Genomic DNA, 16,440 nt, shown 5'->3' with positions numbered 1-16,440 from the left:
GTTAGAACTTATCTAAAATCCGATCTCGATGTCTTTAAATAATCGAATATTTTTCTTCTTTCTAAAAAGATTGGTAATTTTAAATTTAATATGTTTGTGTGCATTCGGATATTGGTGTGAAATTATAATAATTATTTGTTTCAATTGGAGTAAGAATTAATTGTCTCAAGGTATGAGAGATCATTTATTCTCAATGGAAAATAATTAAATATTATAATATTTCATTCCAAAATTCAAGAAATTTATTTTATGGGATCGGAAATTAAATTAAACCTGAATTTGTAAATTTTATTGCAAAGACAAATAATTAATGAAGAAGGTACCAATTTTGGACGTTGTGGGAGTGTTAATCCTTCCCCACACGTAATCGACTCCCGAACTTATTTTCTGGTATACAGACCTTTTTTTAGGTTATTTTAATAATTTTTAAAATAAATTTTATTAAAATAAAAAAATGTTTTAGGTTTCAAATCACACCTTAATCAAAGATTGGTGGTGACTCCTTAAATCGTTTTTTTATCTTATGTGAGAAGAAAAACACCAAAATAATTCGAGACGGGATTTTAAAAATAATCAATTTTATTTTATTTTTGTAAAAAGATCGTTTCGACAAGGAAATTTTCCAAATTATATATTTAATTTATTATCATAGTTGTAAACTCTTATTATAATTTTGAATACTTTCACTTTTTAATAAGACTACCAACATCTATTGAAAAAAGAAAATTTTAAAACTTCTATCTATTCTATCTTACTTTTACATGAAAAACTAGAGTAAAAGGGAGAAAAATATTCTATTTCCTTTATATTATTTTCTTTGTCGAAAATGATGGAAGTAAATGAGTTTATGACTCATCCTTCACTTTTCCACAAGATAAGACTAAATTTAGCTTCTTCAAGTAATACTTAAAAAAATCCTCTATCAATTTTCAATAATATGAATAAATTCTTTAAGTAATACTTTTTTGCATATCGAATCTCTTAAAAGTTTATGAGATCCTTACTCAAGTCAACTACAGTACACAGACGAGACCTAGGCAAGACCCTTAGCATGTACGCCTAATTAGCTTAGAAATAGTCATCATGACCTTACGGATGACAAGCGCATTAAGAGCTATTATAAATATTATCAATCAAGATTAGAAAAAGGGATGGATTGCTCGTAATTAGACGACCCCTTTCTTCTTTGTCATGATAGTTCACTCTCTCCGTCCTTTAAACACCGACTAACAACCACTATCCTATTGATTGCGACTCTCCACCTAATCCAAATGGAATGATCAGCTTACAGTCGACAAATCAAACTAGTTTCCATCAACAAGTATACAAAGAGATTTATATAGTTAGTAATTATTCTCCACACCCCAAATATTTTACTCAAAAAATCAAGTGAAGAACTAGCTAGGCTTTTTGGAATCCTGAATTTGGTGGTAAAATGTGAGATTTTGTAAATCTGTCATTTCTTTCTAGCTTAGTTTTTTATATTTTAGAAGCTTTAAGTACATCTATTAGTGATCTATGGGATTTATTTTATGTTTCGAGAGCCAATGTTCCAAGAGATGATGTGGCAGAGGGTTTTAACAAATGGATTTGTGGGAAGCTTGAGTGAGCTTGAAAGGAGTCTAGAAATGGGTAAATTAGTTGCTAGGTGAGAGGATTAATTAAAGAACTAATAATTTAATAATTTTAAAAAGTAAAATTTAATGATTAAATTATAAATTTATAATTAAACGATTTAAGTTAAAACATAATACAAATTGAGGGACTAAAACATAATTTAGAAGGAAGAAAAGGGGACAACGACAACTAATGCGATGCTGTTCATTACTGGCCATAAAGAATAAAAAAAAATCCCAAAGCGATAATAATGTTTGATTGGTCAACCAAAAACTGCGCGTTTATGACCTTTTGCCATGAATTCCACACCAAACTCCAACGGTGCTGGCCCTATTATGGTTACTAATAACGGCGAGAAATCAAGCTCCAACACATCGCCTCCATGGCCTCTTTCAACCATTTCTATCCAAGAAAACTCTTCGTTTCAGTATCCATTATCTTGCTTGTTTTTGTGATTCTCGTTTTGGGTGTTTCTTCAAACACTGGAAACGACCACCATTCCCTTCAGATTTACGGCTTCGAAATAGTTAATGAATTCCCTCACGATCCCACTGCCTTCACCCAGGTAGGTAACTCCTCAAAAGGATCCATCAACGTTTATGATTATTTTTCAGACTGGATTTTCCCTTATTTGGCTTTTGATCGTACATTGAAAATCCATGGATCGTTTTTTCCAGGGTCTTGTCTATGCTGGAAATGATACCTTCTTTGAGTCAACTGGTCTTTACGGGAATGTGAGTTTTTTTTTGTTGCTATCTCTTTATGTTTGCATATTTCATTATTCCTCATGTTACCGATTTGCGGTTCCAAAATTAGGTTCCGTTCTTTGCCTGGTCGCTTTAATTTTGTTTAGAGTTGGATTTGAATCATATGAAAACCATTACTTAACCTCCTGGTTCTTCTTGCTGTTTCAGTCATCGGTCCGCAGGGTAGCTGTAAAGACTGGAAAGGTGCAGAACCCTGTATTTTCATTTTTATACAAGCTTGTTGTTACTTGGTTGTTCATCCATTTGTCTGATGAGATTAACGAATATTACTATTTTTGGAAGTTAAAATTGTGTGCAGTTAGATTTATTGATAAATTATGTCAATGGAATTAAATTTGCTTGGAAGCTTGCTATTAGGATATCAGATGGAATCAGGATTTTATGCTTTAAAAGTTTTAAGAGAGGCAAACTTATTAAATTTTAGGGGGGTGAAAATAAATTATCAATAGAAAATACAATAAAAAAATTTAAAATATTTGATAATTTGAAATTTTCAGGGGCCGCTGCCCTGTCGGTCCGTCAATGACTGAATATGTCCTTAGTTCCGTTTTTTTTTCTAATTCCAGGCTTATATTTTGTGTACGCAGGTCGAGCTTCTTCACAAGATGGCTGATTCATATTTTGGAGAGGGTTTAACTCTTCTGGGTGAAAGGTTTGTTAAAAGGAATATAATTTGTATAGTTGGGCTCATGTTCATCCAAAAAAATGAGCTTCTTTCTTCTTTTCTTCCACTTCCTTGTCACATGTTTTCTTCCCTTTTTATTTCCTGCAAGTACTTTGAAGTGCACTATCAGTTTGTCAAATCCTTCTGCCTCCAAATTGGTTTTATTTATTTATTTATTTATTTTTGATGTTTAAACTACTTAAAGATCATTCTGCAGTTAGTAAAAGTTTGGCTGATTTCAGTGCATTTTATATGCATTCAATTGAGAATTTTTTTCTGTTCATCTATTTTAATGTTTTGGTTTATAATTTGGTTGGCATTTGTTATTATGATTCTGAGTTTTTAGATTTTACATTGTAGACTTTTTGTGTACTCTTAAGACTAATTAGTAACTCTCATGTTCTTTTATAGGCTGTTCCAAGTAACTTGGTTGACGCAAACTGGTTTCACATATGACAGAAAAAATTTGCAGAAAGTTTGTGCTTCCAGTCTCTGCATCATTATACTCTTTGTTTTGGTCTTTAATTTGTGCTATCATGATTCAAATAAACACTTATCGGGGCTATGAGCATGCATAGTTGAGTGTTACAATAATTTCTATTATTCTATTTCTGTATAAATTTCATTGTTTGGAAAGTTGGTCTGCTCATTGCTCTACTGATTTTAAGTAATGCCTCATGAAACTTTAATATAAGAATCCAGAAGTGTCCGTGTCGTGTAGTATTCCGTATCATAATCGTGTCAAAATTATCTTTTGTTTAGTAGTTCGTACTAAAATGATTCATGTATTCATGCCATGCTTGTGTAATTTTTTCATGTCATGTTTCTGTCGTGTCTCGGTTATTTTTTTTCGTGTGTATGTTGTGTTTGTTGATTTAAGTTGGGTCACTGACTTCATAATTTATACTTATGTTGCTTTCTTGTATGATGCATGCCCAAAACAATAGCTTGAAACTTTGTTGCCCCATTTGGAGAGTCTAAAATACAATTTGTTAAAAAAAATAGAAATCGGTTACAACTAAAAATGTTATCAAGAGTCTTAACTTTTTGGGTTGATCCGAAAAGTTACATTCTCCATAAAATTTTCGGTTGTAACCAAAATCATTACAAATTGTATAATTTTTTGGGTTGTAAACCTTAAAGCCATTGCAATATAGCATTTTCGGTTGTAACAAAAAAATGTTATAAATCCTAAAACCACTTCAATATAACATTTTTTATTGTAACAAAAAAAATGTTATAAATTTGTATAACCTTAAATTAATTTTCCTTGTTCTGTATGTTAAAACCTTTTCTGGTTATGATATGACAACAGTCATATCTCCTTACAAAAAGCTTACTGTTTTCTGTATCATCTTATTGTCTAATTACATTTTGCTTTCTGTTTCGTTTGAACTGAAGTGCATTCGGTGCTTGTATTCTGTGTCTAGAAAAGTTTCATTTTGTCATGATCCCTGCAGTTAGGGCAATTTACACATGAGATGGAAGATGGGTGGGGACTAGCAACTGATGGCAAAATCATATATGGAAGTGATGGGACTTCAACACTGTATGAGATAGATCCTCAAACATTAAAAGGTCCCAACCAGCAAATCTTACTTTTTCTTGTATAGCACTGCATAGATGTAGATGTTGTCTACTAATTAGTAAATATAAATATCCTTCATTTTTATAACTTTTTTTGGCATTATATCAAAAAAGCCCCTAACATTTTATCAAATAGTCTCTTTGATCCCTATTCTTTTTTTTATCATTTTGGTCCCAATATTTTATTTAGAGCAAAAAGGTCCCACTATGAATGAAATCCGTTAGTTAACAAACAGTTAACGCTCCAAAATAGGGGCCTTTTTTACCTTAAAATGAAACGTTGAGGGTCAAAATGCTCCAGAAAAAGAATAAGGGTCAAGGTGACTATTTGATCAAACATTAGGGGTATTTTTCCCTTAAAATAAAATGTTGGGGTCAAAATGCTCTAAAAAAAATAAGTCAAAATGACCATCTTGATAAACGTTAATTTTGACATTATGCCTCTTTTTCTAACTGTATTCTTATCTTTTACAATATGCTGCAGTCACAAGAAAACATGTGATCAAATTTAATGGCCTAAAAGTACGCTATCTGAATGAATTGGAATACATAGAAGGTGAAATATGGGCAAATGTTTGGCAGGTATGTCTTTGCATATGTATGATCTTATTTCTGGGGTTCATGTAGTATGGATTTATATCTCCGGAGAAGAAAAGACTAGATTCCTGAACTCAACTTTCTTTCTGTGTAGACTGACTGCATTGTTAGAATCTCACCTGATAATGGTAAAATACTTGGATGGATTCTTCTTCCAGCTTTAAGGTATATACATATTCTGTTTATTTTGGTAATGTTGTCTATAATCAAATAATTACTAATTAGATCCATCATGGTGTTTGGTTGTTTTACAGAGAAGGACTATTAGCGGCTGGATATAACGTAAGCACCTAAACCTGAAATATTGTTCTAACGCGCCTTGTGGTCAGGATGGACCGAGAGGGGAGTTTTCAGGATTGTTGCTCCCTAAAAATTTCAAATTCTTATATAATTTAGATTTTTTCTTTGTATTTTCTATTGATATTCTATTTTCACCCCTTAAAATTTTATAAGTTCGCCTCCAATATAAAATAGGGTAAACTACACATTTAGTATCTAAACTATTACTTTTGTTCCGTTTCGGTACCTAAATTTTTTTTTTCAAAATCATACCTAACGTTTAGTTTAAGTTTCTTTTTAGTACCTTGTAGTTAAAAATTTAACGGTTGGGTGCCAAACTGACACCTTAACTAAACGGTAGGCTTGATTTTGAAAAGGAAATAAAGTTTGGGTACTAAAACAGAATAAAAGTAATAATCTAGATACTAAACGTGTAGTTTACCATATAAAATATTGTCCCCGTCCTGCATGTGGCTTGTGATACCATGAAAGCTCCATATGATTTTCTGCAAGATGCTACACAATCTTCAGTGGCCTAACTCACGTTCACTATGGTTCAGGGTATTGATGTTCTAAATGGGATTGCTTGGGATGGCCACAAAAATCGCATTTTCGGTAAGTCGTAAACCCGGATTCGAGCTTATTTGTTACACGTCGTACATGCCGTTGATCCATTTCGTTTTTTTTTTGTTACCAGTGACCGGAAAACTGTGGCCAAAGCTTTATGAGATAAAGCTGCACCCGGCTAAGAAGCACTACAATAGTGGAGACATTGAGAAGCTTTGCTTGGCATGATTCCTACGGTTCTCCATTTGGAAAGAGGTGAGTCGGAGGTTATATATATGTATGTACCCACTTGATTCCTCAACTCTTCATTCAATTGCTGTAAAATGTGTTTGTATTGCTTGAGAATAAATTTGCTCGTTCAGTGTAGTAATTATTGGCATCCTAAATAAAAAGCACGTCACTGCATCGCGTTTATGTGGGACCTTACCTCCACAAAGAGCCCACTCATCATGTGTACAAAATTACTGGTGCTTGCTTCCATTTGGACGGCCCCCAAATCTCATGTAACTCCCCGACCCGGATACGAATATGAGGTGTCACATTGACATTTAAACTCCGACTCTTTAAGAATTTAACTAAAATTTGACTTTTATTGTAAAAATTGAAAACACATTTACAAAACATATTAGAGCATCTACCATTAAAACATTATTAGTACATGCCAACAACATTTGAAATCAAAACTATACAATTCAAATTTCTCTCTGATCTAATACTTCTCACCAGTACGATGTCCTGCCCATGCTTATTCAACTTACTCCTCGAAGCTCGTGGATTCTACGTGTGAAAACAATCACACGCTAAGTCTATGACTTAGTGAGACATTATGAGCTATATAAAATCATAAAACATTTATTTAAAACATTTCATAGAAAAATACTTGATATGAAAATCAATTTACGTTTCATATAAATGTCATATACTTTTAAACCCTGTTCAATCCATAATTACATTTGCGTTTTAAATACTACATATACAATTATACACTTTTCATTCTATATCAATTTGTTTAATTCATATTCATTGGTTTATTTAGCCCATCGTATACCACTGAGAACTCAAGGTATGCGAGTATAATGAGGTTGTGCACTAATGCAGTCACCACTGCTCATATAAATTGCACCGAAGTGTCACGTAGAATTTATCCCGAAGACCGCGTAGAATTTGTCCCAAAGGACCACATAGAATTGTCACGAAGGACTACATAGAATTGTCCCGAAGGATCACATAGGTTTATCCCGAAGAACCGCGTAGAACCCTCGACTCTTGGCATGCCAACGATATGCCTAATTCTCATAAATATACTTTGGGCTTGTTGCATATAATTATTTTTCATTTCATTATTCAAAGTGTGTCTTATTCATGTAGAGCACATTCACATAGATATTTTCACGTTGAACATTTTCACTTAGAATATTTTCATATAAACATATTCACATATCATTTCCACGTAGAAAACCTTTACATAGTATATCACATAGTATTATATTTAAATCCATATATCATTTCATGTTAAATTTCATAAAAATATATAAAAATATCAGAAAAGATCATGTCATAATTCAAATAATTTACATTAACAAACTTTCAATATTTGGCTATTCACAAACCAAATTATTCACAATTTATTTATCAAAGCATGATAAAAGTGTTTCATAGTAAAATTCAAAACATTCGAGGTTTACTCATCGCGAGTCTTCCCCTTTTATATTTAAAAGTATAGTAAAATGCACTCACCTTTCCATCACATAAGTCCTAAGCATTTCCTTTTAACTTTCGGTCAATCTCTTTGCTATATATCTTCGATCAATACACTTTCGATCCAAATCTACACATAAATATGTCAAAGATCAATACAAACTTTCCATTAACAAATAATCACTTAGTACTTACATCATCGAAACGAAAAACTTAATTTAATATTTCACACTGAATAGTATCGATACTCCTCTTACAGTACCGATACCTCTCTTCTAGGGTACCGATACCCTCTTCAGTATCGATACCATTTCAGTATTCTGGAATTCTATTTTTGATTTTGGTATCGATACCTTCCTTTTGGTATCGATACCTCCACATCAGTATTGATACTCTTTAAATCAGTATCAATATCGATTATCCGATCTATCCATTTTTCCAACAATTTACCATTATAGTATCGGTATTGTTCTTTCAGTACTGATACTCTTACCTAGATTTCACATATTCCATTTCGAATTTTACTCCAAACTCACTTAAATCTCTTATCCTTAGCTATATTCAAGTCATGAAACTCCATAACACTTATTCCACACAACTTATGTCCAGTTATCCTCTTATAACATCTAAATTTCTCTTTAGAACACTTAGAACTAAAAATCACACCAATTATTCAAACATGTTCTTAATCATTTCTAATACTTCTAACTTCTTAATTAGACCATTGATAAATCAAATTTATCATTAGAAATCCAAATATTAAATCATACCGTCATATGCCTTAAAACCTCATTTTACTAATCCATTAATAATTCACTAATATCTTAGTTTCTCTTCAACTTCTACCTTCCTTAATCTTATATACCACTCAAAGGTTCAAAACTAACCTACAACTTAAAGAAGCAACCAACTTGAAAGAAACTTACCTTGGGAAATGAAGGTTCACGACAAGAGAAAGAATAAGAGAAGATAACTCAGAGTTCCAGACTTTTCCTTCTCTTCCCTTATTCCATGTGTTTTTATCCCTTAAAAAGGGATATAAAATTCATTTCCTTTTAAAAGACCATAATGCCCTTTCAATATCCCATCTTTCATATCAAGTCCTAAACAAAACTTTCAAAATTAATTCTTGAACTTTTCAATTTATTCAATTTAAACCACCAAATTTTAACTCTTTACATTTCAGTCACAAACCCGATGTTTGGGGTGTTACAAATCTCTCCCCTTAATAAAATTCGTCCTCGAATTTTCACTGTACAAAGAGATGAGGAAACTGTCATCTCGTGTCTTCTTCATATTCCCATGTTGCCTCTTCTACCTTGTGATTTCTCCAGAAAACCTTAACTAATGGAATTGCTTGTTCCTTAGTTATTTGATTTCGTATGCTAAAATTTGCACTGGTTCTTCCTCATAGGTCAGGTCAGGTTGAGCTTCTATTTCTTCCGGTGCTATGATGTGTGAAGTATCTGATCTATATCTCCTAAGCATAGACACGTGAAAAATATTGTGAATCTTTTCCATTCTGGTGGTAACAGTCACTGATAGTCTACTGGTCCAACTCCTTTAAAATCTCATAAGATCCAATGAATCTAATACTGAGCTTTCCATTGTATACAAAATAGAGAATCTTCTTCCAAAGCAAGACTTTGAGAAACACTTTATCACCTACTAGGAATTCAATTTCATTTCTCTTCAAATCCGTATAAGACTTTTGTTGATCAGCAGCTATCTTAAAATAAAAGTGTCTCTTGACCCTATCATATTAATATTGTACTAACCTTTCATGATTATAGTTGATAAACACATCCTCACTCTTTAAAAATTTCAACCCATTTCTTATCTTTATACTCCTTCAATTCAATACATACATTTGACTTTTAAGATCCTTATAGGTAAAACATCTTTTACCTTGAAGTTAGTAGTTTCCTATCAACAAAGCATCTCTAATTATTGCTAACTGGATATTGTAAATCAATTGATTTCTTTCATACTTCTTTAGTAGCTTAATAGTGTAACTAAAACTTTTTCTTCTTATGCAAACACACATCCTATAATTATAATACACAATGCTATGACTAACATATTCTTTTCCAAATTCTAATCATACTAACCCTGGAATTTATGTCAATATTCTTTGTAACCACTTAACATTTCTTGACACTTACCCATCCAATTAAATAATATGTCTATCCTCAATAACTTAGTCAGAGAAAATACAATTATTGATTATATTCTTATCAATCCTTGTAATTTCATTCAACTATATCTCAAGTTTCCTTAATATACATATCATTATCCTCTTAGCTGAGTCTACATGGCCAAGGAATATAACTTTAGAAAATTCACACTTATGTTTGGTCAATTTAGCATACAAATTTTCTCCTGATCCTTTAAACTTGATCACACATGTCTTAACATAACTTTTAAAATCTGAATAACCTGATCAGACCAACCATCTATTTGTGGATGGAAATTAATGCTAAATTTAAATCGAGTTTTGAAGATCTTGCTCAAATAATTCCAAAACCTTAAAGTAAACCTTAGGTCTCATCAGATACCATTAAAACTGGCACTCTATGCAGTCTACTATCTCCTTGATGTATAGTTCCGTATACTTATCCATTGAAAAATCCTTTCAAACGGGAATGAAATGTGTGCTCTTTGCTAAATGATCTATCAATACCCCAAATTGAATCCTTTTTATTCCATGTCAAAGGTGACCCAATTACAAAATCCATGGTAATCTTTTTCTCATTTCTACTGAGAACTGAAAATTATTTTCTTTCATTTCAAATTTATGTAATACCTTATTTTCAACATATCATGCTTATAAGCTAAACTTGTTTAAAAATCCTTGTCATATTTAGTGCTTCAAACCGTTCGCTTTAATTTCTTATATCTTTATTACCTTAATATATCCTCTACTCCTCCAATTTCCTTGATTTTCTGTTCTATCCTGAACATGTACTTATATATATACATCCTTTATTTTAACAAAATAAATTAGAACTTTATCTTAACATTCCTGGTGCTATCTTCTTCTTCCTGCTACCAATGGACATAGCAGATGAATTTCTATAACCTTCTTAATATCCTTAGAAAGGTATATCCTTTCTCTTTGTTTTACTTTCGACTTGGTAATTTGACAAACACTTCAAGTTTCTCCTCTTTATCACCAATATCGTTGATCCAATACTTTGTCATCATCTTTAAACAGGTATAATATTTGTTAACTTTTACTCATAACTCCAAAAAAAATCCCTTCTTAATTCAAAACTTCCTTGTAATACAGGTTATCTCTTTTTCTGCATACTCTAATATCCTTCTCATAACAATATTAAAACATCTTCATACAATTTATAATCAGTACTGATTGCCAAATTTATTGCACCTTCTTAACTTTAGTAATCTACAATCATTTGTAAAGAACCTTATTCTTTATTATTTCTTATACTTAGAATTTCTCTAATTGATCCATCAAAACTAAATTCAAATACGTATTTAATCATGTAAAACACTTCTTCCACTTCAACTTGTACAATTCCTGACGAATTTTCAAATTCAGTTTACAAAATTTACACTTAGACCGGACTTGCTATTTTAATTCTTAGCTTCTTATAAACTAAAAATTTCTAAATCCTTATTCATCTTTCTAAATAAATTTCTCTACTTCAAACGAAACACACTTGTTTTATTTTCGACACTACTTAGAATTATTTTCAAATATTCTTCGCTACAATTCATTTAGTTCTCTGACTTACTTTTTCAAACTATAAATTTTCAACTAATCTTATTATTACCTTCCTTGCATTTCCTTGTTTCTTACTAATCCAAATAATTGTTACCTCTTTTACTAATAACTTGCTTAGTGGGTAAGGGTTACTAAGAGTTCTTTATGAATCTTTTAAATAATCAAAGAATTCCAATTTCGAATTTAAAATAACTTTTCAACTTTCTACTCAAACACTATTCATACATACACTATACTTTCTACTATTTATCCACACTCTACTTCATGTCCTTTCTTTATCTTCATCAAATCCAATATCATTAAAAAGTACGATTATCGTTGGCTTTTGGGTACAATTGGGAATTCAATTTCCTAGCACATAAATATAAACAAAATCTAGTTCAACTTAAAAAAAAATTTTGCCAAACTAACCTTAATCTCTTCTAATTCTAATATTCGATCAATTTTATAAAGAAATTCTTCTATACTTTTAACTGCAAAACTCGTCAATCCTTAACAAGAAATCTACAAATTGAATTTTATTGTAAAAATTGAAAACACATTTACAAAACATATCAGAGCATCTACAATTTAAAACATTATTCTTAACAATTCAAATTTCTCTCTGGTTTAATAATTCTTACCTGTACGCTGTCCTGCCCTTGCTTATTCAACTTACTCCTCGAAGCTTGTGGATCCTACGTGTGAAAACAATCACACGCTAAGTCTATTAATGAGTGAGGCATTATGAGCTATATAAAATCATAAAATATTTATTTAAATCATTTCATAGAAAAATACTTGATATGAAAATCAATTTATGTTATATTTAAATGCCATATACTTTTAGACCATGTTCAATCCATAATTACATTTGCGTTTTAAAAACTACATATACAATTACACACTTTTCATTCTATATCAGTTTGTATAATTCATATTCATTTGTTCATTTAGCTCATCGTATACCACTGAAAACTCAAGGTATGCGAGTACAATGAGGTTGTGCACTAATGCAGTCACAACTGCTCATATAAATTGCACCGAAGTGCCACATAGAATTTGTCCCGAAGGACTGTGTATAATTTGTCCCGAAGGACCACGTAGAATTGTCCTAAAGGACCACATAGATTTTTCCCGAATGACCGCGTAGAACCCTCGACTCTTGGCATGCCAACTATACCCTAAATTCTCATAAATATACTTTGGGCCTGTTGCATATAATTATTTTTCATTTCATTATTCAAAGTGTGTCTTATTCATGTAAAGCACATTCACATAGATATTTTCACGTGGAACATTTTCACTTAGAACATTTTCATATAAACATATTCACATATCATTTCCACGTAGAAAACATTTACATAGTATATCACATAGTATTATATTTAAATCCATATATCATTTCATGTTAAATTTCATAAAAATATATCAAAATGTCAGAAAATATCATGTCATAATTCAAATCACTTACATTAACAAACATTCAATATTTGGTTCTTCACAAACCAAATTATTCACAAAATTATTCATATTTTATTTATCGAAGCATGATAAAAGTGTTTCATAGTAAAATTCAAAACAGTTTCTTTAAAAACATTTATGGTTGACTCATTGCGAGTCTTCCACCTTTTATATTTAAAAGTATAGTAAAATGCACTCATCTTTTCCTCACATAAGTCCTAAGCAATTCTTTTTGACTTCCGGTCAATCTCTTTGCTATATCACTTCGATCAGTACACTTTCGATCCAAATCTACTCATCAATATGTCCAAGATCAATAAAAACTTTCCATTAACAAATAATCACTTAGTACTTACATCATCGAAACGAAAAACCTAATTTAATATTTCAGACTAAATAGTATTGGTACTCCTCCTACAGTACCAATACTTCTCTTCTAGGGTACCGATACCCTCTTCAGTATCAATACAATTTCAGCATTCTGGAATTCCATTTTTGATTTACGGTATTGATACCTTCCTTTTGGTATTGATACCTCCACATCAGTATCAATACTCTTTAAATCATTATCGATACTGATTATCCGATCCATCCATTTTTCCAGCAATTTATCATTATAGTATCGGTATTGTTCTTTTAGTATTGATACTCTTACCCATATTTCACATATTCCATTTCGAATTTTACTCCAAACTCACTTAAATCTCTTATCCTTAGCTATATTCAAGTCCTGAAACTCCATAACACTTATTCCACACAACTTATGTCCATTTATCCTCTTATAATATCTAAATTTCGATTTAGAACACTTAGAACTAAAAATCACACCAATTATCATACATGTTCTTAATCATTTCTAATACTTCTAAATTTTTAATTAGACCCTTGACAAGTCAAGTTTATCATTAGAAATCCAAATACTAAACCATATCATCAAATCCCTTAAAAATACATTTTACTAATCCATTAATAATTCACTAATCTCTTAGTTTTTCTTCAACTTTTAGCTTTCTTAATCTTATATACCACTCAAAGCTTCAAAGCTAACCCATAACTTAAAGAAACAACCAACTTGAAAGAAACTTACATTGGGAAATAAAGGTTCACGGCAAGAGAAAGAAGAAGAGAAGATAACCCAGAGTTCTAGATTTTTCCTTCTCTTCCCTTATTCCACGTGTTTTATATCCCTTAAAAAGGAATATAAAATTCATTTCCTTTAAAAAGACCATAATGCCCTTCCAATATTCTATCTTTGATATCAAGTCCTAAACAAAATTTCCAAAATTAGTCCTTTAACTTTTCAATTTATTCAATTTAAACCACCAAATTTTAACTCCTTACATTTCAGTCACAGACCCGATATTTGGGGTGTTACATCTCATATCAACAAAAGCCAAGGAAGATAAAGATGCATGATCACCATCAGTAGTCGATACCTCGATTTACAAAAAGCTATTATCAAATCAATATTGACAAAGACATGTTTGTGAAATTAAAGACTGGCATTCTTTAATAGCAATTGGACAAGATAGTTGTACTTAGATATTTGTTTCTATCAATAACCAATATGTAGGTATAATTTTCACAATTGTGCTGGGAGATTTCGTCCTGAGGGAAGTTAGTAGTGAAGCAGCCAATATTCTTGCAAGAGCGAGAGTTAAAAGGATCGAGCTTTTATAATTGTTTTCTTGCTTAATAACCATTTTGTACTATTTCCTACTTATCATCTTTAATTTTGATGAGTTGCTGTGTCGTGAAAGATATAGATGATATCTATGAAGAAAACCTCAAAATCAACATATCTCATTCATCAAAACAACCAGCGTTTATATACATCTCTTAACTAAACTTCGTCTCCGAAACAGACTAACAGAAAACTACTTATTGTTTACAACCTTTTATAACTAACTATGCATAACTCTAACATGCTTTCTACCTTTTCCCTTTTCTAACCCTCTTGATGAAGCAAAACATTGTTAACAGTTTGCAGCCTTAATTCGTCTGCAGACAACACACGAAGTCGCTCCCTGAGTCGAACAAAAAAGGTGCAGATAACGGCTTAGTTAGAGCATCTGCTAATAAGGTTAGAAGTATAAGCTAAACAATATGATGATAACCCATGCAGAACTTTAGTCGTAATCTGTTAATAAGAAAAACTGCAATAGAAAAGGCATTAGACCAATATTTGAAAGGAATAGATGCTTGAGCCATAAGAGTAAGACTAAGCTAAACAATATGACGATGTTTCCTCTCAACTATACCATTTTGCTTAGAAGTATAAGGTTAAGAGTTTTGAAAAACAATACCATACTGACAAATAGGTACCTAACCCCTTGAACTTAGTGCCACAATCAAATTGAATAATCTTTATTTTACAATTAAATTGTCATTCGACCATCATATGAAAACAAAGAAAGACACTACGAGCATCAAACTTCTGGCCAAAAAATATATCTAGGTGAATTTCGTGCATGCGTCAACAAAACTAATATGATAACTAGAGTTGTTTGGAAGTAATGGAGTACGTCCCCGTAGATCTATTTGAATAAGGTGCAAGGGTTGATCATAAATAGTAACAGACCTTTGAAACGGAAGCTTATGACTCTTGCCTAATAGACAAGCATCATAAAAAAAACAATTTATTATCACTAGAAATATTACACTGTTCAAGACCTTGGCTAGAACATTAACAGATGGTTGTCCTAGTCTTCTATGCCAAAGCTCAGAGTCAGTAACAGAACTACTACAAACAATATTTGAACCATAAGAAATGCTACTACTATATCCTCTAATCGAACCAGTACTCGAACTAGACAAATCAACATCAGTAGCAGTATTATTGACAGAGTCCATAGAACTCTTAACAGCCTTTTCAGGAAGAACAATGCTTTTACCCACAACAGCATTATTAGAGCACTCAACAACCATACAATCATGCACAACCACATCATCCTTAGAGAACCAGCAGGGAGTTTCATTTTACTGGCAGAAGATAATTCATATAAACCTTAATTTTCCAAACCTCGAAGAATCTCCTGTCAAATCTCCAAGTCATTCACAACACAATAATTAGGGTAAAATTCTATAGAAACACCATTATCCTTAGTGAACCTAGAAACCTGAAAACGTATCGTTTTAATTGCCAAATAACTTGTCCTTAATCTCAATAAGAATAAATAAAAATAGTAGTAGGGAGAGTAAGAGTTGATCCACAGAGACTATGGAGTTGCCGATGTAGAATGCTTCTGATTATGATTTAGGCAAAAAATTGTAAATAAAATTGGGTTTGTTTGAAAGAGTAAAGAGTAAATAAAGAAATTTGCTTTTGTTGGAATTTAGGTTGCATGATAGTTAATTGGCATGACTATTGATTTTTTTTAAAAAATTTACTTGACATTCCATGTATTTGTTAATTGATTTGTTGCATGACTTAGTACATATATCACCTTTCACGTGAGTTTTGAGCCTAT

The 16,440-nt window shown here is 31.5% G+C and overlaps 1 protein-coding gene across 1 annotated transcript; it reads left to right on the top strand.

Moving 5' to 3' along the window:
- The first annotated feature begins 1,941 nt into the window (after positions 1 to 1,941).
- Positions 1,942 to 6,448, top strand: LOC120159320 (glutaminyl-peptide cyclotransferase-like). Its single transcript, XM_039169936.1, has 11 exons — positions 1,942 to 2,182; positions 2,295 to 2,351; positions 2,532 to 2,567; positions 2,972 to 3,036; positions 3,460 to 3,523; positions 4,509 to 4,626; positions 5,120 to 5,217; positions 5,327 to 5,397; positions 5,487 to 5,514; positions 6,072 to 6,126; positions 6,209 to 6,448. The coding sequence occupies exons 1-11, from the start codon at positions 2,000 to 2,002 to the stop codon at positions 6,304 to 6,306; spliced, it is 873 nt and encodes a 290-aa protein (XP_039025867.1). The 5' UTR covers positions 1,942 to 1,999; the 3' UTR covers positions 6,307 to 6,448.
- Positions 6,449 to 16,440: the final 9,992 nt, after the last annotated feature.

This window comes from Hibiscus syriacus, unplaced genomic scaffold (genome assembly GCF_006381635.1).
Source record: "Hibiscus syriacus cultivar Baekdansim isolate YM2019G1 unplaced genomic scaffold, ASM638163v2 tig00111356_pilon, whole genome shotgun sequence".
Taxonomy (NCBI): Eukaryota; Viridiplantae; Streptophyta; class Magnoliopsida; order Malvales; family Malvaceae; genus Hibiscus; species Hibiscus syriacus.
This window is presented reverse-complemented; position numbering and strand designations above follow the sequence as displayed.

What these genes read in the sequence shown, in the direction of transcription:
- LOC120159320 (XM_039169936.1), top strand. Translation starts at nt 2,000, where the DNA reads ATGGCCTCTTTCAACCATTTCTATCCAAGAAAACTCTTCGTTTCAGTA. An exon ending in TTAACTCTTCTGGGTGAAAG is followed by an intron (nt 3,037 to 3,459) that starts GTTTGTTAAAAG and finishes GTTCTTTTATAG; the next exon opens with GCTGTTCCAAGTAACTTGGT. An exon ending in TATTAGCGGCTGGATATAAC is followed by an intron (nt 5,515 to 6,071) that starts GTAAGCACCTAA and finishes ACTATGGTTCAG; the next exon opens with GGTATTGATGTTCTAAATGG.